This window comes from Harpia harpyja, chromosome 11 (assembly GCF_026419915.1).
Source record: "Harpia harpyja isolate bHarHar1 chromosome 11, bHarHar1 primary haplotype, whole genome shotgun sequence".
Taxonomy (NCBI): domain Eukaryota; kingdom Metazoa; phylum Chordata; class Aves; order Accipitriformes; family Accipitridae; genus Harpia; species Harpia harpyja.
This window is the reverse complement of record NC_068950.1, coordinates 44,446,098-44,469,984: the sequence shown is the minus strand read 5'-3', so window position 1 is coordinate 44,469,984 and position 23,887 is coordinate 44,446,098. Positions and strand designations below refer to the sequence as shown.

General features: G+C 43.8%; 1 protein-coding gene across 5 annotated transcripts; it reads left to right on the top strand.

The window, feature by feature from the left end:
* Nucleotides 1-204: 204 nt before the first annotated feature.
* SERBP1 (SERPINE1 mRNA binding protein 1) lies at nt 205-20,080 on the top strand. Of its 5 annotated transcripts, none has more exons than XM_052801278.1 (10): nt 206-736; nt 4,034-4,196; nt 5,144-5,281; nt 5,399-5,494; nt 6,079-6,153; nt 8,549-8,726; nt 11,947-11,994; nt 14,539-14,712; nt 15,727-15,765; nt 17,017-20,080. In XM_052801278.1, the coding sequence occupies exons 1-10, from the start codon at nt 331-333 to the stop codon at nt 17,071-17,073; spliced, it is 1,374 nt and encodes a 457-aa protein (XP_052657238.1). In that variant the 5' UTR covers nt 206-330; the 3' UTR covers nt 17,074-20,080. The 5 variants fall into 5 exon arrangements, with proteins under 5 accessions (XP_052657243.1, XP_052657238.1, XP_052657239.1 ...); XM_052801279.1 differs by having other exon boundaries at nt 208-736; nt 5,423-5,494; XM_052801283.1 differs by lacking the exon at nt 5,399-5,494 and having other exon boundaries at nt 205-736.
* Nucleotides 20,081-23,887: the final 3,807 nt, after the last annotated feature.

Sequence of the window (23,887 nt, the reverse complement as noted above, 5' to 3'; positions counted from 1 at the left end):
GGCGGCCGCCGGGGTCCGTGAGGGACCCCACTCGACCGAGTCCTGCCCGCGGCGGCGGTAATGGCGGCGGCGGTAATGGCGGCGGCCCCACACAATGGCGGCGCGGGGCATGCCGGGAGCTGTAGTTCGGCGGGCGGGAGCGGGCGGCGGCGGGCGAGGGCCGCCTGTCATTCCCGTCGTGCCCCGCGCGGGGTTGAGGTGCCCGGATGTGCCCGGCGCCGGAAGAGAAGCGCGTCTCTTCGGGGCCGGCCATCTTGTGCGGCAGCGAGCTAGGGCGCGGGGGGGGGTCCCGGCAGCATCGGAGGAGGATCCCGCCGACGGGGGCCCATCATGCCCGGACACCTGCAGGAGGGCTTCGGCTGCGTCGTCACCAACCGCTTCGACCAGCTCTTTGATGACGAGTCCGACCCCTTCGAGGTGCTGCGGGCGGCCGAGAGCCGGAGGAAAGAGAGCGGCGGCGGCGGGAGCCAAGGGGGCGGCGGCGGCGGGGCCCGCGGCGGCCCGGCGGGCGCCCAGACCAACTCCTCCGGCGGGGCCGGCGGCGGCGGCGGCCCGGGCCAGGCGGGCGCCGGCGGCGGCGTCGGCGGCGGTCCGGGCAGCGCGGCCAAGCAGCTGCGCAGGGAGTCCCAGAAGGAGCGCAAGAACCCGCTGCCCCCCTTCGCCGCCTCCGCCGGGGGCCCCGGCGACCGCCGGGAGGAGGGCAGCGGCCAGCCCGGCGCGCCGCTGCGGAAGGAGGGTGAGCGGCGGAGGGGGGGGGGCTGCGGCGGGGGAGGCGAGCCGAGCCGAACGCCGCGGCGCTGCCGGGCCCGGCCCCGCCGAGGGGCCGCCCCTCGCCCCGCGGGGGCCGCGTCCCGCCGCGCACAAAGGAGGCGGCGGCGGGAAGGCGCCGGAGCGCGGCGGGGCGGGGGAGACAGAGACCCGGGCAGGGCCGAGGCCTCGTCCTCGGTGGCAGCCCCGTGTCCGCGGCGGCCTCGCACCCACGTGGGGAAGCGCATGGCGGGGAAGGCCGAGCGGGGAACGCCCGCGTCGAGGGGACCGCGGAGGAGGCGGGGGGGGGGGGACGACACCCGTTAGCGGCGGCCGCCGGCTAGCCGGTGCTCAGGGAGGAGCGGCGGCCGCGCAGGGCCTGCTTAGCCGGCCACACGTGGCCGCGGGCGGTGTGTTCCCCGCGGCCCGCTCAAAATGGAGTCGGACGTCTGTGCTGGGGTGGCGGGGCACGGAGGAGGGAGGGCTGCCGGCGAGGAGGAGAGTTAAGGCGAATTGGAGAAACGCCAGCAACGCATCCTTAAACTTGAATGGCGTTTCGGGTGGCCTGAGGTATTTGACGGGGTGCCTGGCAGTCCCTGGGCTTTTCGACGTTCACCTGGCTCGTTTTTCTAGGGAACGGTGTTGGTAGGAACGAGGTCTGCCTTTTAATAACAGGTTGGGTGAATTCTCAGCCGTGTTTGTGTAGACCCGTAAGACGTCCCACGCGGGAAACTTTGTTGAAAAAAGAAAGTGTAAGTAGGTTAAACGAATATGCTCTGGGCAAGGTAATTAGTAGGATGCAGCTCTGCACGAAGAGGGATAGCTGTCGTGCACACATGTCATCCCATCCCGTCGCAGGCAGTTGTGCCGCACACAGACTTCAGCGCACTGTCGCGTTGGTCAGAACTCTGATTAAATTGGCACCCTTGAAATGCATCAAAGTGTGGTGACAGCACTTGACGTGCGGGTGAGGAAGTCACTTGCTAACTGCACTTTAACTCGAAGCGATCTTTTCAGAAACGTGGCCAGTTCGGAAGAGCACAGTGCTATGTGAAAGCATCTTCATACTTCAGCATTTACTGCAGTGCATGTTGCAAAATGATTCTCCACCACGTTTTATGCTTTTTAAGGAAGAAAAAGTTTTAATATACTCGTTGTTTTAGAAAGCGGGCCTCCCCAATGTTATTTGAAAACACCTTGTGAGAAGCAGAAGTTAGGAACTGTGTTACGGTACTCTTTGCTTACGGATCTTCTGTACTTTAACGCTTGAGAGTTTTTCTTCCGCGTGAGGAATGCAAGAATTTGTCCCAAGTGGCAATTTGCTAAGCCAGTGTCCTCTGGAAGTACTAGTCAGATACAGAATTATGGTGCTGTCCCTCGTGAGGTAAACCTGAAACATGGGCAGTGTCTTTGGCCGACACGAGAGAATGCAGAGGGTTTTTGGCAGGGCTAGCAGTCCATGTTTACCTCCCGATTTTCACATTTGTTTTCAGAAACAAGCACTACTTCACTATGAAAAAAGTATTTCGTGGCTTATTATAGTAGTGAAACAGAGAAAGTCAGGCCTGCTTTTGAAGCAGTGTGTACGGAGCACTGTAGTAAACAAAGTCACTTCCCAGTTTGAAAACGTCGATTTTTTTTTTTTTTTAAATTTTATTTTATTTTACTTTTTTTCCTTACGGGGACAGTAGTTCTAACATCATAAAGGTGTTTGATGCCATGGTATCAACGAGTGTGCACACTCCTGTGTGAATGTATTGCAGTTTAAAACTATTCCACTACTCTGTAGAGGTGCAGATTTTTTGGCTGGTGAATTACCAGTTCAAAGCTTTGTGATACTAAGAAAAAGAAATAACTTGTATTTTTGGTTGGGCTTCACTGGGAACCAGGTTTTTCTGAGCACATGGTGTTGAACTCGAAATTCAAAAGACGTGGATTATTCATTCCAGTTCTGCAGCATACCTCCTATGTGGCACTGGCCTGTTCCCTTTCCTTGCTGAGCTCTACCTCTTAAAATGAAATGGTCTGTCCTTAGTTTGAGAGCCCTTTTCAAAGTAAATCTTAGTGAGTTTAACCCCTGTGTTTCCTCAGGGAGTAAGGACTACTTAGCAAGCAATATATGTCATGCAAGCTTCATGTTAAGTACAGCTTGTAAGGTAAGAAAGACATTGTTCATGTGGGTGTGTTGGCTTGGATATCATTACAACTGTAACTTCTTTAGCCCCACCCAAATATGACATTGCTTGTTAGGCAGGAACTTATTTCTTTAAAAAATTTTTAAAAAATGGCAGCTTTTAATTGAAAAGATCGTTCACAATTCTTGAGCCAGCCTTGGTGGTTTGCTTAGTGTTTTTTCCCTAAACATTTTGGCAGGAAAATAGTATAACAAAGGAGTAATGTGTTTGTCCAGATCTTTCTAAAGAAGAGTAAACAGGCCTTTCAGATGAGTGGAGAAGAAAACTGTATTTGAAGATCCTTCAGATGTCTTAGTGAAGAAGATAATGCCCATGGGAAGTTATTGTTAAAAAAATAAAAAACTTTCAGAAGGCATAGAAAGGGAGGGAAGAATGCTAGCCAGTTCAGTGGCACAGTGTATTCTTAAGCCGTTTTAAGTAAGCACACAAGGAGGCGAGTCTTTGTCAGGGAGCGTGTGTATTGGACTGCGAGGATTGGTGTGGATGAACACACCAGTTAGTCACTGACCAGTACCTAGTGTATTGGGCTGCCTGCTCATGGGGATGCAAGTGGCACCTGTCTGGGTAAGGGTGCCCTGCCCTGGGGAGTACTGCTGGCCAAAACAGTTTCGAAGAAGAGCGTGGTGGGATGAAGCACAGGGACTTGGGTCTAGCGCAGCGATGCTGACTTCATTTTGGTGTGCATCAAAATAAAACCCACTTGTTTTACCTGAAAAGCACCTTTTGGAGAAAAATGAATAAAGGAATCTTGCTTACTGTGATCCTTCTTTGAAAGTTGACCCTGTCGTTTTAACACAGATTACTAATGTATTGTGTGCTCTGACAGGTTTTGTTTCCTACAATATTGTAAGAATGTACACTTGTACAAAATACAATTTGATTGAAATGCTGCGTAAAAATGTGAATAAGAAGAGTCAAATGATCTACAGGGACTTTTTTATAAAGGTATAGTCTCTCAGATTATCTAGTCACAAGGCTAGAAGAAAAACTTCAATTCCGGCTTACCTTCAATATTGTTTTACGGTGTTAGAGTCGGTATCTCTCTGGGAGCAGCTCCACATTCCGTTGATGTGTTTCGCCTGATGTTTCAGGGATAAGACGTATTGGCAGGAGGCCTGATCAGCAGCAGCAGCAGCAACAGCAGGGTGAAGGCAAGCCTATTGACAGGAGACCGGAGAGACGACCTCCTCGTGAGCGCCGCTTTGATAAACCTGCTGATGAGAAAGGCGAAGGAGGAGAATTTTCTGTTGATAAGTAAGAATTTTGTCTTGTGTGACAAAGAACTGTCTTAGCTTTGATAGGAAGGGGCTGTCCCGCCTTCTGCTTCTAAGTTAAAAAAACCAAAACAGCTGATTGAATCAAAATTAAATTGACTGAATTAAATTTTTGTCAGTCACAAGAAGAGCATATGTCATGCAGACCATGACACTTTTCTTTCCTTTTCCATGATTTTGTTTACAAACTTGACTCAAGTTTTGGACTGGGAGTCACCTAATGTGAACAGTTCCATTGGTGTAACTGAAAATACGGTTTAAATCATTAAGATACCCACCATACCTCTCTAAATGTATAGCAGATAGCTCAGGTAAGGAACTTGAGTATAGCTATTGCCTGCAGGATGAGATTTGTTTGCTGTTACAGCTGTTGCTTAAATCCGTACGGCTGACTTCAAGCCAATAAAAGTTTGTCCATGTAGGTGTTTACACCTGGGCTGCAGTGGCTTCAAATCTGGAAGTGGTGAAGACCTCTTGCATCTAGGCAGGATTTATAAAGTGTCTCGGGTATCATGAGGGGTCCAGAACTCACGTGTTCGGAAAGCAGTGTTCAAATATTTTAGTAGCCAAAGCTAAAATCCTTTTAAAAGTAAGTTGGATGAATGTGAGTTAAATTGAAATTGTAGTATCAGCTAGTTATGTAACACAATACAAACACTAAATTTTGGAATTTAGTGCCAGAAGATGCAAATGAACAGTAATCCTTCTGAGCATATGTTTCCAGATTCTAAAGTGCGGGCATTATGTGTGTGGGTTTTTTCAGTGTAATAATTTGGCATTGAAATGAGAGCCTCGACACAGTTACAGACAGTAATTGTCAAAGGAAAAGTAAGCAAACAATATTCTCAAAAGAGAAAAAGAAAACCTTAAAAACCATGCTGTGAATTTTTGGAGGCGAAATATTCATGTTTGGCTGTTCCATGCTAGACCGATTATTGACCGACCTATGCGTGGACGTGGTGGACTTGGAAGAGGACGTGGACGCGGCCGTGGAATGGGCAGAGGAGACGGGTTTGACTCTCGTGGCAAACGTGAATTTGACAGACATAGTGGCAGCGATAGATCGTAAGTCTTTAACTTTTTCTGTTGTTTTTTGGCTGTTCTTTACAATTAATACACGTTTTAAAATTTGCCTTTGGATTTCTGTATCTGGACACTATAATGTTAACTCAGTTTTGTTAGTTCTGTTTCACATTCACATTTCAGCGGCCTAAAGCATGAGGACAAGCGTGGTGGCAGTGGATCACACAACTGGGGAACCGTCAAAGACGAGCTAACGTTAGTAATCTGTAATTGCTCAGAAAACTATTAGCAGAATGTTAATAAATCCTATTTCTTATGGCTTGCAAAATGTAAAGATTTAGCTGCCTTTTTGCCTTTGATTTTGATAATTTTTGCTGCACTATTAAAGCAGCCTTTTCAGAATTTAGGAAACTAGCAATTTCTTGTAACATAAGCCATGGCTTCACTGTTAAGGGGTGGGTGTCTTGTGCTGGGTTTTGAACAATGCTTTTACTAAAAATAGAACAATTTAATCTTAACAATTTTGGTCAGGTTAAGCATGCTGTTTTACAAGTATTACATTGAAAACAGTATTTTTAATACCCAAATCCATTTTGTGTTTCAAGGTACAGCGGGAGGCTTTCAGAATGGGTACTAGTAAGTGTTGGGGAAAACCATGAGGAAGGTGGAAAGCATAGAATTTAAAAGGCACAGAGAGCACCCATCCTTAATGAAATAGTTGTTTTTAAAGAAGAGTGGGTTGTGTAAATCTGCTGTAGAACTTGGTCATTAATCTTGCGTAGCTTTAAATAGGGATGAACTTTTAAAAAAACAAACCTCCAAACATTATGTAATTGCAGTGAATTGGATCAGTCAGCTGTCACTGAGGAAACGCCAGAGGGAGAGGAACATCCGCCCGCTGATTCTGAAAATAAGTGAGTACCACCCCTCTTAACGTTCTTTGATTGCTTCAGAGGTAGTATTACTTTGCCTTTAACCTCCGATATTTATTCCTACTTCTGTTTTGCCAAACCCAGATTATATTTTCTTCAGTAGATATGAAATTATCCACAATGCTGCTGAAAGATTGTTTCTTCAAAAACTGCATGTCTAAAAATTGTTATCTTGAAAGTGTTCATTAGTGTCATGCAGGCTCTTAGGTCACTTTCAGATTTAGTTATTAATAATCGGTTCTAAGACGCTTAGGGTCTCAGGATTGCAGCTCCGAAGTACCCAATCCAAAAGCATCTGTGCTCATAACTAGGTAGACCAACCAAGAAAAAGGGACAAAAGATTCTTCTGCCAGTGCAAAGCAACTTTTTTTAAACTTCATTTTTTCAAAACAACTGTTGAGACTGCGTGACTAGCCTGTAGAAGAAAGGTTCTATCTCTTCCGTTGTCTAGCTTCTGTGTATGCAGGCAATTTTCAAAGTTAAACTTGATTGCTTCTCATTCTGCTTGGACACTGTTACGGGAGAAACCAGGGACTGGATGAATGAAATAGAGTAACTAGAGAAGCAGAATGAGCAGTAGTGATACTTAACAGTTGATGTAAAAACGTGATACAAATTTTTATGGTAGCGTAGTAAAATAGAATACTGTATTTTAATGAGGAACGCGCTTGATGGTGGATTCAAAAGAAAATGGCAAACAGATAAGATAGGATTTTGAAATACTTGTTTGCACGAGATTTCTAATGTGGAGTTTGCTATAGCTTGATTTCCTCATTAATAACTTTGGTTAGCGGTAGAGAGGCTACAATTACTGCGTCGTAGAGAATAAGATATGGATTTAGCTTAACTGAAAGAAGACTAAATGCTGTTACTTCTCCAAGGTTGTGGTGGTCCAAGGTTAAGGTCATCTTGTATACAGAAGTAGTATGAGAATTTTTAAGGAATTGCAGCTTGGACGTTGGACAGAAAACGCAAGCTAGCTGGTCCTTAAAAAAAATTACATTTATTGGAAATGTGGATATACTAAATTTGCCATGTCTGCAGTATTTCCTGGGTCTTGGTTAGTAGCAGTGTCCTGGTGCTTGACCAGATACTGACCCATCCATGTGCAGATCAGTTATCTGCAAAATTCTGCAGGCTATTTGTATGGGTTTTTTCTTCTTCCTCAAATCTGCAGAAATTGTGTACTCAGTTTCAAGCATAACACATCTGTTGTAATCCATCAGTTATCTTTATAGAAAAGCATCTTTACATGGGTTAGTTTTTCAGGTTGGCTGGTTTGGTGTGGATCTCTAACCTAAATGTTTCAGCAGAACCGTAGGATGTTTTACTGCAGTAAAATGTGCAGAATACTGAGGGGTAGTATCTTTGCCTTGAACAGAAAAAGTGCTTCTGAATATTATACCATGTCAAAAATCATTCTGTCCTACAAAATGAGAAAAAATTGAAATACAGTAATTTTTACATAAAACCTTTGCATGATTACGTCAAAATTAATGGCTACAAAATGAAGACTTTTTCTGTTAAGTTGAGGCTTTCATGATTTTTTGCTGCACGTATATGGCACTAGTTTTCTATAAATCAGAAATTTAGTTGCATAAACACACTGAAGAATGACTAGAGGATTGACTGCCTGTGTAGTTGGAACATGATCTATTATTGAGCATAGTGGTTGTGTGTTTTACTTAAAAGTAGCTCTTTGGCAGAAGGTAGAGGCACCAAAGATTTACAATGAGGTGATATATTGCACAAGTAACTAAGTTGTATGCTGTTGTTTTTTCAAGTTAGCTGAAAGTAAAAATTGTTTCAGTTAGCTGGGAAACTAATAATTGTCTTTGGTTCAGTAAAGGAAGCAGACTATCCAAAGCTGATTAAATTCTGGTTTTTAAAAAAATAACAAGCGTGAAAATTGTGGTAAGAACAAGTTCTCTCTCACTGCCTTAACTTGAACCTTTGGGAGAGAGGTATCTCAAAAAAGGGGAGACAAAGCTCCAAAAAAGTCCATTGCAGAAGTTAGGCTTTCATATTTGTAAAGAAAATTGTCATTAATGTGGAGAATAGATGGCATGGGTCAGTGTTAATTTTAACATTTTACTGTGCTGTGCTCACCATTTAGTTGCTTAAAGGTGTCTGGCTGTGTTTTGGTTTTTTTTTTTTTTTGTTTGTTTGGGTTTTTTGGCACTCTGGCTAAAGGAGATGATTTTTCACGTGTGCTTTCCAAGTGGTAGAAGTGAGGGGTTTTTATCCCTCTTAACTTAACTGCTAAATACTTGATGAACTTTTTAAAATCTGATTCTGATTAACAACTGATTTTGAATTTGTTGTGTCTAGAATTGAGTTCTAAGTCATGATCATAATATCCATGAATTCACTACAGAGAGAATGAGGTTGAAGAAGTTAAGGAAGAAGGTCCTAAGGAAATGACCCTGGACGAGTGGAAAGCTATTCAAAGTAAGGATCGTGCAAAAGTTGAGTTCAACATCCGTAAACCAAATGAGGGTGCTGATGGGCAATGGAAAAAAGGATTTGTTCTTCACAAGTCAAAGAGCGAGGAGGTAAAGTGATTTTCAATATTTGCTAGTATCGAGACTGTATAGGTTTTTCTATTGATGGAAATATTCCACTTCTTGGAGTGGGGACTCTATTCTTTGAGATGCTGACCTGCAGCTAAAAGTTTATAAAGTGGGAAGAACATTTCTCTTAATAAAACTGCAGTTGCGCAGTAGTGTAGGTAGCCATTCTTACCGTGGTTAGTTTTAGCAGTTGATCTGTACCCTTATGTTGGTGTGTATCGTCATATAATCTAGAGATAAGACTGGAATACTGCTGCATCTGGGCAGGTGGCTTTGTAAGGACTGTCTCTTGGTGAGCATTTTAGAAAAAGTTTGTCGATACCAAATTTATTTATCTGCTTTTTTTAAAGGAAGCTTATGTTATTTAGCATCTCTTGTTAGTCTTATGCAGTACACAGATTTATGGTGCTTGCTAAACATGATGGAAGGCTGAAGAAATACTGGTCATGCCTCAGACACCTTAATGTCTAAACTGTGTATCTTAAGTTTGTAACCTAGGTATCTTCTCATTTTGTAGTATTATATAGACAAGTGCCCTTGAAGGTTTTAAGAAACCAGGTGGAATACATTTGGATGCTTCAGTGATATTCCATGTAGTTGGTGTAGAATTATTTTAAAATTGTAGTTTCTCAAGCATACTCATTTCAGTCATTGCAAAATTTTAATTATTCTGTTCCAAGAGAATGAGAGTGGCAAGGAGAGACATACTCTTTCACTTCAGAAGGGGAGGGAGGTGCTGAGAGCTCTTGTTTTCTAATGCAGGGCTGCATTAATCTTTGTTTTTAACACTGTAATATCTTAAGTGGCCTACTGTTAATCTGTGGCCTGCAACGTTGTATACCGGATGGTTCTGACTCCCTTTGAAGTAACTAAATAGTACATAATATGCTGTTTGGTCTTCTAATAAGTATTTCTGCATTCTCGCACCTTGCCAGCTTTTTTTCTCTTAAGCTGGGGGCATAATACAGATGGGGAGGCACTATTCAGTACTTCCCAATGAAAACTCCATTTCTAATCTCATTGAACTCAGAATGAGTTTGACTTTGTGACAGTCGTGCTATTTTCTTTTCTTGCTGTGTAAGGTAGTTCAGTTCTTTAAATGATTGTGTATCTTTCTGTTTACTTTAAGCTGTTCAGTGTTTGAAGTGTTCATTAAATACTGCTTTCTCTGGCTTCTGTAGAAAAGGGAAATTGAGTTAGACTTAATGTTGCTGTATATTATGTAATTCTGTTTAAACATATTCTTTTATGTACTTTACCAAGATTTACTAAACCTGTAGTCCTTCAAGTTCCCCCAGCCCCAATCTCTCCGAAGCAGATTTGGCATTGAGTCAGCTGAAGACAGTCTTTTTCAACATACCTGCATATGTGATAGTATAAGATGATGGTGGTACTCTTGAGTAATTTAGAAGCTAGAAAGATCCATACTGTATTTTTGAAAAATGAATCGGTAGTTAACTCAAAAACCCAGATGAAAACAATGAGAATAACTAATCAAATTGCTTTCATGGAAGAACTGACATAATTAGTAGATTGTTCTGTTTGAGAGGTGTATTTGGTTAACTTCTCTTCAAAGAAATGAGGTGGATGTTTTAACAGGTCCTTGCTGTATAAGCACAGAAGTGAGATAGTAACAAAACTGCCTTAAATCTAGGTGCTTTTAGCCTGCTTTTTTTGTATGCCCAGCAGATGTCTCTCCCCGTTTCACTTATTCATTGTTCACTGATCCCAGGGGAAGCAGCGTGGGGGTTTTTTTTGCCAAGTATTATAGCAGAATAGCTCTATAATACAGGCATTAGGAAAGCCTTCACTGTGGCTCTTTTGTGAGCAGGTTTAGAAGGTGGAATATTTAGAAGTTGTGAACAAAACCTACCAATCACCTGCTGTTCTTTTTCTGTTTGTCCTCTTGGACATACTTATGAGTCATGAAATTAAGGTTGGTGTAAGGTTTCTGTGATTCTTATTGATAAGAAGGGTGTTGATGTGTGGAAGTGACTTGGTTTATAGGTAAATTCTGTGTTTCGGCCCCAGATCTTCTGTACTCTTACAGCTGAAAAATCACAATGTGCCCCAGTAAATTTTCTCAGAAATTTGGATTGGAGCGTTGTGATGACCACCCTCACTGCTGTAGCTTGAGAACTACTGGGAGAATGTCCTAGGAGTCTGTGGGAAAAGGGAGTATGAGGATCTAGTACTGTTCATCTGCCTTAGTCTTGTGAAAGAGCTGTCCTCCTCCTCCTCTGACTTGCGCTCTTCACTGAGGGGTGAAACTTGGCCCTGTCTGAGGTCTTTCCTCTTTTCCACGTTTGCTATGCAATTACTAGAAAGTGATACTTTGTATAAAATGAACTCTTAATTTGGTCTTGGATTCTTGCTGGTTTAATATGAAATCCATGTGTATTGGCAGCCCTAGTCTAATGAGACTCTTTCCAGGAGATTGGGTTATGCCATAAAGAGAGATCTTTCTTCCTTCTCTGCAGCTGGTTTAGTGGCTTGAGTCTTTTAAGTTCTGCTGGTGCAGCTGAACAAAAAATGGGAGGGAGTTACATTGTGGAGAGTTCTTAAAATTTGTTCAAAAAGTTGGATGCAAGTCTCCTGGAAAGACTGATACCCCCATAGTAGATCAATTCCTACTCTGTATCTGCTGTGCCATGCCTCTTTCCTGTGCCTTCAAACTTTCTTGCTAATCTAATCGCTTCCTTAGAGGAGGTTGCAATGGGAGACTGTGAAATATGTTTCGGAAAAGAATAGTTCATCTCCTCAAAATTTGGAGGAATGACTCTTGAATCGAGCCCGTGCAGAAACCTTTTCTCATTAACAGTAATTTTAAACATCCCACCCTCTTATCTGTCTAGTTCTGTACACGGTGTGCCTGATGTATTGAGGTATGCTAGGGATCAGGCTGCACACGTGGTCTCTACTAGCGTTTCCAGCAGCTTGTGTTAAACTTTTTTGGTATCGGTCTGAGCTTTCTCTTGTCTCCATGCCTGTGGTGTAGTCTATCCTCTAGTCTTTCTGGATGCTTGCACAGCTGTTGATCTCATCCTTTTGCTGCTTCATGTGCTCAGTGACATCTGTACCCAGCAAGTTCATGTGACCTTATTACCTGTTGTTTCTGTATGTAGTTGAGTCTCATTTCTTCCTTTTGTTTTCTCCCTTTGTTCCTTTTGTCACTTTGGCGTGGACACGCAACTTTCATCAGACAAAGGCGATGACAGAAATGCAGGGGAGTCTGCTGGAGTCAAATGAGGTACTGATCCTTTATATCTAACTGGTAATACCTGTGTTTTAATATGAGCCCCTTCTGAAATGAAGGTCTGGATATTAAGAAGTCACAAAAACGGAGAATACAAGTAGATACAATATGGAGCTCTTCTGTCCATGCCTGTTGTCTAACTGTGCACCATATAGGACCCTTCATAATTAGTACCCTTGCTCCTAATTGAGCTGAATTCCAACCTTATCATAAATGCTTCTATCATGAGTCTTTTTATTTTTTGTTGTTGCTGTTGTTTTTCCATATCTCACTGTCTGCTTTGGTCCCCTGTCCGCTAGTAGCTTGTTCTTAATTTTTGATAGCCTTCCCCAAGACCCATAAGTGCAGCAATGCCTTCAAGAAGCTATCGGTTATTAGATCAGAGGGCTACTGAGAGTTGCCAATACATATAAATTAAATGTCTCCAAAGGCGATTCAGAATAAGCAATTTGTACGGTATCTCTGTGACTGACTGTCATCACCTAAGTGACAGAAGAGGATGAGGAGAATATGCCAAGTCTTGTATTGGTGTTCTAAATTAGCTTTAGTTATGTTGGATAAAGACATCATCGGGTTCCATACAGAATTTGCTATTTGTTGGTTTAGTGGTTAAACCAAAGTTGTGAAAATACAATGGTTTTGGTAGACTGCAGTGTTTCTTTTTTAAGCAATAACAGTGTAGGGAAGGAAATGCACAGATACTACCTCTCACAAAAGAGAATGTCATATGACTTCCCTTAAATTGAAAATATAATCTCGTGCCCTGCAGTGATCAAAAGTGTAGATAAAATATTAAGTAGTAAGAAACGAATCAAAACCATAAAGAAGAGGTACTGTGTACTGTTTTACAAATTGTTGGTGTACTTAGATTTGAGTAGTGCCTCGTCAGGCTGAGGTGTGGAATGACTTTTCTCTGAAAAACAACTGCTTAGGCAAACTTCTTAAGTTTGGAAAAGCGATCTCTGGGGGAAGGGTGTACAATTCAAATCTATAAAATCAGGAGTGGGATGAGGACCAGTTGTTACATGGAATACATCCCAGTGAAATATATTTGAAATAAAGCAGCATGTAGGGGTATTTCTCATTGTGCCTAATTAAATTGCAGTGCTCTCCACTGCAGGACATTGTGGAGGCCAAATGTACAGCTGGGCATGTAAAGGGGTAATTAGACTGGTGGGGGAGAAGGCTGTTTATGGCTCTGTACATTATGGTGCTTGTGACTGACTCAAGAAATGCCTGTAAGCAGCTTTCAGCCTTTTGACTGCAGACCTCTGTGTCTACCTTATGAAGGATCCACAAAAGGTAATTAAAGGGTATAGGGCTTAATTGCACAATATGTTGCCTTTGAAAGTCAGCATATTGGGTAATGACTCCACAAGAAAAGTAAGTTAGAGTCAGGAGGCTTCAGGTTGCACATGGCACTTCTGTAGGAAAAAACAAGCAAACTGATAATTGCTGTGCCAGAAGTTTGGGGCTTATAGGAAAAGAAAGCATTGTATGTTGTCATGTTTCCAAAACATAATGATTGGGCCTTGTAATAGGCAGAGTGCTGGACTAGATAAACCCTTGGTCTGATCCAGTGTGGTCAGTTTCACATTTTGTGTATCATCATAGGTGCCAAAACCAGACTTACCACATGGAAGAATTATTCGTGCAAAACAGGAAAAATAATTACGTTAAAAACACTTGGTTCTTTTTGTGTTCAGTGTGTAACAATTTTAAATACTCAAATGTGCTGAATAGTAGCATTTATGGTGTTAGACATAACTCTTCGGTGCATACCATGCTCCTCGAGGCTCAGGTTTCTCAATGTGAATGCACTGGGAACCAACCAGCTGTAAGAGAATGTTGTATCATGGCAAAGGTGGTGAGAGTCGTATTTTTTAGCGTAATTGGTGAGAGTGGTTCTCTGTTTTAGCATTAATGTTTTAGCTACTTCAGTTACATTGTTTATGTTTGATCTGTTTATGCCTCGTTTGCTGTTTGTTATGACTAATGCAGACCAGTAAGGGATTCTTGCCATCTGCCTTGTTTTAAATATTTATACAGGCTAAGCAAATGAGAAAGTGTAAAATACCCATTGAGAAAAATAAAGATGGGTTACCAAGTAAGTATTTAAAAAGAATGAAATGAATTGATAGAACCTGAAGATTTCTCAGGATACGAAGTGAGAAGAAGAGAAATGCTAGAAAATGAGGTTCTCTACTGGCTTGGTGATAGTTTGGTCTCAGATAAGCCTAAACATGTTCCTCTGAAGGAACTCCAGAGCTTCCTTGAATTGTCTTGGAAATGCAAAATACCTTTGTTTGCTCAAGTGCTTATTTGATTACCTGTATGTGGTTTGGTTGTCTGGACAAGTGGTATAACTTGATTCCTAACAATTCCTGCACTACCTTTTCACTTGAATCGATCAAGGTAATCATCAGTTTGGGAGTACATTTGGAGGCGAACACATATGCTGTGGTGGTAAGAGTGCAACTACAGATGAAAATGTTTCTTTGGTGATTGTTCTTACTCACGAGGAAATGCTCATTTCAGGCTCATGCTGAGGACTCTGTAATGGATCACCACTTCCGCAAGCCAGCAAATGATATTACATCCCAGCTGGAGATCAACTTTGGAGACCTCGGCCGCCCCGGACGTGGTGGCAGAGGGGGACGGGGTGGCCGAGGACGTGGTGGCAGGGCCAGCCGTGGAGGCAGAACTGACAAGGTAAGTAGCTACAGCTTTCATCTACAAAAGAGATTAGTTTCAGTTATTATTAGGATTTTCATACAGAGAGTTTTAGGTGTCTCTCTTCTTTCTGGGGGAGATGCTCTGACAACAAACACCGTGTTTTAAAACCAATTGTCCTATTCTTACAAGCTTACTTTAAACTAGGTTACTGTTAGGACAAAAGGATGAACGTTTTAGCAGTGTTCTTGTTAAACACAAAAAAGGGAGGGTGGGGAGTAGGTTGGATTAAAAAAAGAAGTGCCCATCTTTGTATCTAAACCCGAAAAATGACTCTCTGGTATGGACAGATCTGAATGTACTGTGAGATGCTCCTGTTTGTGTCAGAGCAGAACCACAAGTGCTAGAGCGGTTATTTTCAGACACAGTCAGGGCGTTGTATCTGCATTATGACCTGTTGGGGGTGAAAGACTGGTTTTACGGCTGCATGTTATATCTTGAATTTGAGGAATTTAGAGTTTTCATGTGGAAATAGGAGACTCTCTGTTTTTTTTCTAATCTGCAGTAAATTTTTTCCTCCTCTGGTCCTAAAGCCCCAAGGAAATACTCAGGAAAAGTACTGGATGGGGTTGGGGAGAGAACATGTAAAGTTGAAGCACCGTAGTATAGCTACAGAAAAGATTTGATTTGATATGGATCACTTTACTTGGCTTAAATGCATCTAATCAAATTGTTACTCAATAGAAGATGAGGTCAGTCTGCGTGGTGTGACTTTCTTCACATAGACCAGACTTGCTCTTTTTTGTTTCTTCTAGGACACTGGTTTTGTTTTCTCTTTTACACTGGATCACTTTAAGTTTTAGGCTTATTAGTTGGAAAGCTCTTTCCTGATACCAACATAACAAAATTTTAAGGAATTGAAATTAAATGGTGGTGGTGTTTGCTCTGAGTTTTCACTAATATGGCGTCTTGCTTCTTCAAGAATGCTGTCATAAAGTAGTTAAAAACTTTTCTGCAGCTTATTTTATGTTTACTTTGTTTATTTCCTTCCAGTTGGTTAAGGAGTTTGATGTGATCCACACACCCAACCAGGTTGGTGATCTCTGCTGGCACTTACATTACCTGTGAAAAAGGCCCTCCTGTTGCAGGGACTGTAACTAACTCCCCTCCTGCAGTGCATTGGCTTTTTTAGTTTGCTTTCTGCTTTTGTGTAATGAGCAACCGGAGATGCTGAGGCTATAGGCTTCAGACCCTGCTATTACTTTTTAACTCTAGTCTGTGGGCTGGGTACTTCTCTAGGCAAGACTAAGACACTACGGGTATTGATACAACTTTTATTGGAATGGTTTAAATATATCTCTTGATAAATGAATACGTTTACAGGAAATTCCACTATCCTGGCTCTTCCTCTCTTCCACATCCCTCATGGACAAAGTGAAGAATTTCTAAAGTATTCTAAAATACTTAATTTCTGCATTTCCTGGCAGCGCTGTTTTAGGTGTGGTACAGAGCCTTTTAAAAAAAACTGTTGGGAAGCACTGAGGAGATTCTTGGTTAATGTATGAATTTCTAGGGCTAGGTTGGCACAAAAATTCTGTTTATCAACAGCTGGTTTGTGACTGGGGAAAAACTAAACGTGTGAAACTTCATTTGTGCTATGAACAGGCCTTTTCTGTAAAACTTCAGTCGTGTCCCTCAGTAAGAATTGATAGTTATGTGCTAGTAGAATAGCATAGGTCCACACGTAGGGATCCATTTAGGAATGGAAAGAGAGATGTACTTGTAGCCTTGTGCGATAAGCATGCGCAGACATGGTCTGTTTGCCTATAGTGCCTCTTCAGATAGCTTTGATTCAAAAAGTAGTATAGGAGACTGCCTAGTCCTTGGAATAAAAAGTGTTGTTTATCATGGGGGGGGGGAAGTTGCTCCTGTAGTAATTTGTCCAGCGCTAGACTGCTGACTCTGCTGTACTGTGTACTCCTTTGAATCCTGGTATTGCCCTGTTGAATAGGGCTCAGGTTAAAGTAGTTTTTACAAGGAAGAATTCCCAGCCCCGTTTGTCTCGGGTGCCGGCAGTCCCCCTGCCTGCAGCTGCCCCGTGCAAGTGCTGCCCAGTCTGTCTGCACAGGGACAGAGGCTTACCCTTGTCCCCGTGCCCGCTGGCTGGGCCCCAGCCTGTGCCCACAGTTGAGCGGTCCTAACATCTCTCACTGCCCAACTCAGCTGTGCGCCGAGCCTGTGTTTGCCTGGCGAATGGAAGGACTTGGTAATGTGTGAAGAATTAGAAACGCGGTAGGGCTTGGTGCCGCTGAAGGTAATAACTTTCTGATGTTTCTCTTTCAGTCAAGTGCTTCTGCTCCTGATGTAGATGACCCAGAGGCTTTCCCAGCTCTGTCCTAAACTGGATGTCATAAGCCAACCCTGCCCTCGTCGGGCCTTCCTCTCCGAGGCTTGCATGCTTAAGGATCCTAAACAACTAAGAAATCTAAAAAAAAAAAAAAAAAAAAAAAAAAAAAAAAAAAGAGACTGTCATTCATACCATTCACACCTAAAGACTGAATTTTATCTGTTTTGAAAATGAACTTCTCTCGCTACACAGAAGCAACAATATGGTAGTCAGTTTTGTATTTAGAAATGTAATGGTAGCAGGGATGTTTTCATAATTTTTTCAGAGATTATGCATTCTTCATGGATACTTTTTTGTATTGCTGCTTGAAAATATGCGTTTCCAAACTTGAAATATAGGTGTGAACAGTGTGTACCAGTTAAAAGCTTTCACTTCATTTGTGGGTTTTTTTGTTTTTTTTTTTTATTTCAGGATTTTAGACGTTTTCCCCAAACTACAAACTGGGTTTTAATTATTGCACACTATTTCCGTTTTCTTAATTCCTGCTTAGCAGATTTTTATCAGCCCATGGTCTTTTGGAATATGTGGAATTTTAATTTGGCAGACTGTTAGTGCTGTATGGAATACTAACTCCTGGAGTACTTTAGTTTTAATGCTTAATTTCAGACTTGGAAAAACAGTCATTTTTCATCTATGTTTGGTAGCTTGTTTACTCAAAATCTTTATACAAAATTGATACCAGATACTTGAAAAAGATTCAAAGCACATTGGTTTATAGTTAAATACCTGTGTATTGATCCAGCAATGATGTGTGGATAATTGGTCTAAACAGTTTTTTAAAATTAATGTATTACACCTTTCACTCACGCTTTTTACCTTTATTCCCTCCTCCTCCCTTCAACAGAACAAGATGCTTTGTTGGCAAAAAAAAAAAAAAAAAAAAAGAGTTTTTAAATTACCTATGCTTTTTGTTTGAGAGGGTACACTGTAGATTGGAGTAACCTTTCCTGCTGTTGGTGCTGGGAGGTGGGGAAAGGTGGTAGCTGTTGCTCCGGTAGTCCTTCCGGACTCCGTCTGGGACGTGGAATTTAGCAGCACAACCTCTTGGCATGGGTACATCAGTACCTGATGTATCCACAGCACTGCTCTGATTGTGGCAGGTCTTCTGAAGAAGAAACCACAGGCCTTGGCTGGGTCTGGCAGGAGGGAGTTTTGGCTTACCGTTTCAGATGGGGACATTGCAATCCATGCGCCATACAACAAGAAGATGCAAAACAAACCCCCAACACTTAACCTCTCCGTCAAAGTTTTGTTCTGGATTTGTGCAGTGTTTGAGATCTGATTGCTAGTTGACAAATGAATGTTTTTCAGAGAGCGATTGTAAGAAACCCTTTCCACCCCTGTAGAAATTTGCCGTAGGTTTAATTTAATCCCTGTGAACAGGAACATTACCACTTCAGGACACAAAAGGAGTTGAGAGAATGACTAATAACGAGGGTTTCTTAGCGTTTTTATCTGCAGCATTTGTTAGGAGACTAGAAACAGGTTTCTGATTTTATTTAATGTTTTACACTTTGGACAGCTTATAACATATTTGTAGTTTCTTAACTAGGTAGATAGAAGACAAAAGGTAACGCCCTATTTTTTTAAAAGCTGTACAGGACAGGCAAAAAATATTGGAGACCTTTGAATATGAAATATCAAACTCCTTAATTGTGGTGTTTAGCTGGCTTGCTTTATCTGAACTATTTTCTACAAAAGTTTTTGTTGTAAACCACTGTTAATATCATTGGATTAGACTTTTTAGTGCACTCACCTATAGTTTAAAGTACCAGGCTGTGAGAAGGAGGCAAGTTTTCAAACAGTGGATGGTAAAATCTCTTGGTTCATTACTCTGAGCTGATCTTACACAGGTGCTCAGTGTGGGGGCTGTTGCAGGTCCAGCACTGAGTTAGTTGTTCCTCTTCCCTTCTCCCTTTGTGGTTTGGTAGAATGTGTTGCAGTTCCAGTGTTAGGGACACCTTGGATAATACAGTTAAACAAATGCCTTGATATGCAGAAACACACTTACGGAAAAGCTTTCTCTGTGACATAAACCTTTCTCCCCTTACACAAACTGTATATTTGCTGTTTCAGTTGCCACTCAGCATTTTTTTTTTCCAGATGACTTCTGGGCCAGCCAGGCAGTCGTTTGGGGCCCTGCTAGCCAGACTCGGTCAGAAGCTTTCCCCTTCTCCTGCTTTAGAGCATAGAGCAGTTTCCCGAATGGCATGTCACGTATGATTTTTAAGACAGCTTGTACTTAACAATTGGTCTGTCTGCTGTTCCGATAGATGTAAATTTGCCTCTTTCAGTCCATTTGTGTCAAGAACTAAAACTGTGAACATATATCTTTAATATTGGTGGGTGTTAACTGAAATAAAGGTTTATTTTCATGCTCTTTTAAAAATGTCATGAAAACACATGGAGATGAAACCACTTAGGTTAATAGCGTCTCATCTAGGTTCTGCCCCAAGAGGTCCGGTCTGCCTGTGGTGATGGTACCCAGGCATTTCCATTGCCAGGAATGGACTTTGCCTTGGGAAGATGTCTTCGGAGTAGCTTATTTACGATTAATGAGCTTGCTCTTCAGTAACATTTTCTGTCCTCTTGCTTGCTACTTTTGCAGTCATGCCAAATCCAGAGGACTAGACCTTTTAAAATCTGAAAAATTTGAAAAAGATGGTCAGCAGAAAAAGCTGGAGAGAAACAGAGGGAAGGACAGGATGCAAATTGGCTTTTGAATGTAACGATGGCAAGGTTTGAGCATGAAAGTTCATCTTACAGATCGACTGCCGCTGATGCTGGGAGGAAACAAGACTGATTAATAAATGCAAGTGTGAGCTGTGTGGGAAAGGACATAAATTCTTCTGAAACGTCAGAAGTCAGTGTGAATATATGCTGTTTGCAGTTTGAGGAGTTGAGACCACTCTTAACTGTAATGACTCTTTGCCCATGGAGATTGGTTTGCATAGCCACGCCTCTTGTTTTAATAAACGCAGGACATATGCCTAAAGCTGACACTTCCAGCATTTGCTAACCTGCTTCTTTTCTAAAATCATTACAAGGGCCGTGTTACTTTCATTTTGTACTCCTGTTCTGGTCTGCCTTCGCTCGGTAACAGCCTCCTGGCCAGGCTCGGGCTGTGTTTGAGCAAGCGCTGAGTGCCCCGACGCAGTGGTCGGCAAGTCCCTCGCTGTGCTGGGTGCTGTGCTAGAAAAGCCAAATGTAATGTTCTTGCTGAGGGGGGATGTAACCTGGCTGTGGGGAAAACGGTTCATTTGCCCTTGCTGGGAGACTGTAAGGTAGGAGTTATAAAAGTTTGGTTGTTGTCCTACTAAAGATGCTTTCTCTCTCTTCAAGTTGGAGTAAGACTTTATGTGAAGCCCCGCATGGCAATTTATCTAGAGACTTGAAGAGCAAAGAGAAAATACACTCTAGTGTTCTGTTCATATGTTGAAGTTGAAGGTCTGTGCAGAAATAGATGCATGACAAAACCGTGTGCTGCTTTTTTGCCTTTATTTTAAAAAAAAAAACACCCAACCTTTCTTTGCTAATAGGTATCTAATTTAGTTGTATGTAGCTGACTTGAGGTACTGATTTGTCTGTGATGCCCAGCCAGAATCCTCTTGCCAGGGTGGTTGACATATTGGGTATGGCGAGCATAAAAATGGAGTTCTGTTGTCTTGGATGTCTGACCCAAGCCAGAGTGAAATGTTTGCCTTTGAGTGACACCAGGCCAGTCCTCGCAGAGGGAAGATGTCTGTGTGCCAGGCTGGAGGCAAAACCTTGGAACCAGCTGCTATACCCAGAAAGCAGAATTGCAGAGCTGGTACCTTGCAAAAGAGAATCTCGTGCACTTTCTGCGTGGCTGGCAGCGCGAGCGGCCTCGCTCGGAGGTGGGGAACAGTGCTTCACTGCCTTCCCAGAGACCGGTCTGGGTGCAGTTTATTTGTCTGCCCTACGTATGTTATTTTCACAGGTGAAATACCTGACCGCAACAAAAAAAGGCAGCGCAAGAGGAGGACATAACTCTGGCTAAGAAAGTAGCTTTGGGTTTGTTCCTAGCAGCGGAGCGAGGACTTGAGGTGTGCTATGTGGCTGTTACCTGCGTGCAGCGTCTCGGCTCCGGGTAGTCGTACAGCTGTTGATGTGTTCTCTGTGTTGGCAGGGAGCGGTAAACCCGTCGGCTTGCTGGGGTGTGCTGCAGGAGAGGAGGTGAGCTGGGCTGGCGCTGGTGCTCGTTTGTGGACGGTTCAGCGCGAGCCGAGGCTGCTTGGGTTTGTGTCGGTTCCCTGCCCTAGGGTGTGAGCTTGCCCGTAGTTACCGGTAAGTGTTTGATCTTCGCCCATGAGGTGTTGCTACAAAGGTCATCATAACACCAAGAGGTGAGGGAGCTTTATGTCACTTGTGCATTCTTTACTGGGCGGAGTGAAGGTAAATCAGATATGGGATTGGTTTTACTGCAGTCTTTCAGTGCCGCAATTTGGATTGGCTCGTGCCCAGTTGTGTTTGGGGTTTGTACTTGACAAACTGCAGGATTTCCGTTGTCTTGTATGGAGGACAAGGAGAAGACTTGGTTCTGTCCTTTCTTCTGAGAAAGCACCTGAAGGTCTGTTGGCTCAGTGAGATTGCATGGCACTTGCAGGGCAGCGATGCGGAGCAGGAGGGATGCATACTGGGACAAGATGGCCATTGCTACTTAACGTGGTTTTTTTTTTGTGCAGCCGTTCCTTTTAACAGTGGGTTACTGTTTACCTTTGTCAGACTCGGATGAAGATGCTAAAAGGGGCAGCTGCTTTGCAGATCGCTCGTGGAGTGCTGTTAAAAGCTGTTTTCCTGTGGAAGTGCATCTTCCCCTGCTGTCCTGTCTGAGCACATCCATGACTGAGCTGTGACCTTGAGCATGGAGGTCCTGGGCCAGTTTGGAGGTGGCAGTGAGGATGCAAACAAATCCCAGGATTGAAATACTATCCCAAAATACAGCTCAAAACTAAATTTCTAGTAACTACATGAGTAGGGCTTCATTGCAGAGCTGCTGCAACACCTCCTTGCCCGTGGTTTTATTGGCAGTCCGCAGATCAAAAAATCCTCCTGGCTTTGACACCCCTATTAAAAGCGTGGGTGGAAGCGGGGAGCGTACATCACTTGCGTTGGTGCTGTGGCGAGGCAGACTGTGTGCTGTGTGTTAACGAGTACGTGCGCCTCTCTTGAGCAAGAGGCCATCGTGTGTTTACGGGCACATCTGGGTATCGTTTTTCTTCAGTGCGCAATTTCTGCAGTGAACGTGGTGAGCTCACGCCAGGTGGCTGGGCAGTAAGGGTAAGTATTCTCGTCCTCCAGTGATTGCCGAGTTACCCGGCAGGAAGAATTAAGCTTTGCCGCAGCCGTGGTACGAGAAGGATCCCTTGGCACGTCTGGGAGAGGTCGTGGGCAGCGTCCTGCCGCAGGTGAGCTGAGGGACCCCGCTCCCTGTGCTTGGAGGAACGGCTGTCGTGCACACCCAGCGCAGGGGGGCCGTGCGAGCGCTGGAGCAAGAGCGTGCATCTCAGAAGTGGTCTCTGTGCTGCCGAGGAGCCCTCGACTGTGCACCGTGAGACTGGCTGGCTGCAGCACGCCAAGAGCTGTTGCCTGGAGTGCTGCTGCTCCTGCTCTGCTCCTCTTGCAACGTTTCCCCGCAGCGCCTTTCCCTCTGCTTTGGGAAAGCAGTTTCCTGGGCAGTGGGTGTCTTCAGTCTCTGTTCCTCGGTTCCTTATCCCCAAGAAGCTGCTTTTAGGAGGAACACCACATGCTGTTATGGCCCTGGCTTTGCTTGCAAGCTGGTGAGGCTGGGTCATTTGGGGGGTTTGTGAGTGTCTGGTGGGAGCTGGCAGCGAGCGGCGTGCTGGATCCCGCAGGCTGCTCAGCCTTTACCAGGACACATCTCCTTCGCAGGAGTACATGTGGCTGTGGGCTAACAGCAGCTAAATCATTGCTGATGGTTTTATTTTGTTTTCAGTACACAGAAACGCAAGACTGGAAAGCTAAGGCTTGAGAATAGCCAGGGTACTTGCGGTCGCTTGTGCGGATCAAAGGGAAACGCTCCGGGTGTTGTGGGAAGTGCAGAGAAGTCGCTGAAAGCTGAACACAGGAGTTGGTGCCAGGGCTTGAATTTCACATTCCTAAAAAAAAAAAGCTTAAAACTAATGTGTGCACAACTATTTCCATATACTCCTGCCTGTTGCAGAGGTGTTTTCACAGTGTGGGTGGGGGTACAGACCTCGTCAAACCGGGTAATGCGAATAAGCCCAGCCTGGCTGGCGCCGGCTCAGAAGACAGCGTGTGCCTGGTTAGTTACAGACTCGTCCTGCAGTGCCTTTGAACTTGGGAGCGCAAGAGCCTATGGGCCTCCTGTAGAGGGTAAAACGGAATAAAAACTAGGGGGAAAAAGCCAACAGAGATCTCCCTAATGCAACACTTTGGTTTTGCTTTTCACTTCAAGCGAAAGGCAATGGGGGAAGCCGTGGCCTTGTAGCAGCCTTGTGATGCAGGTGCATCTCTGGCTGCTGCGCAAGGAAACCTTTGCAGGGCTGCTGAGGGCCGTCTCCTCGCCGAGTCGGGCAGCGGCTGTTCGTGGAGGTGCTCGGGGACGGTGGTATCGCAGGAGGGTTTCATCACCAGCTTATGCCACTACGCAACAGCTCGTGTACCCAGCTGATGCTGGGGAGGAGGAGGATGCTCCAGGTAAGTTCAGGTCTGAACTACCTCATCTCTAGCAGCAACGCTTCAGCTTTATTTTTAAAGACGCTTTATTCTGTGTGTAGCTGCAGCGTAGCGCTTGAGCTTGAC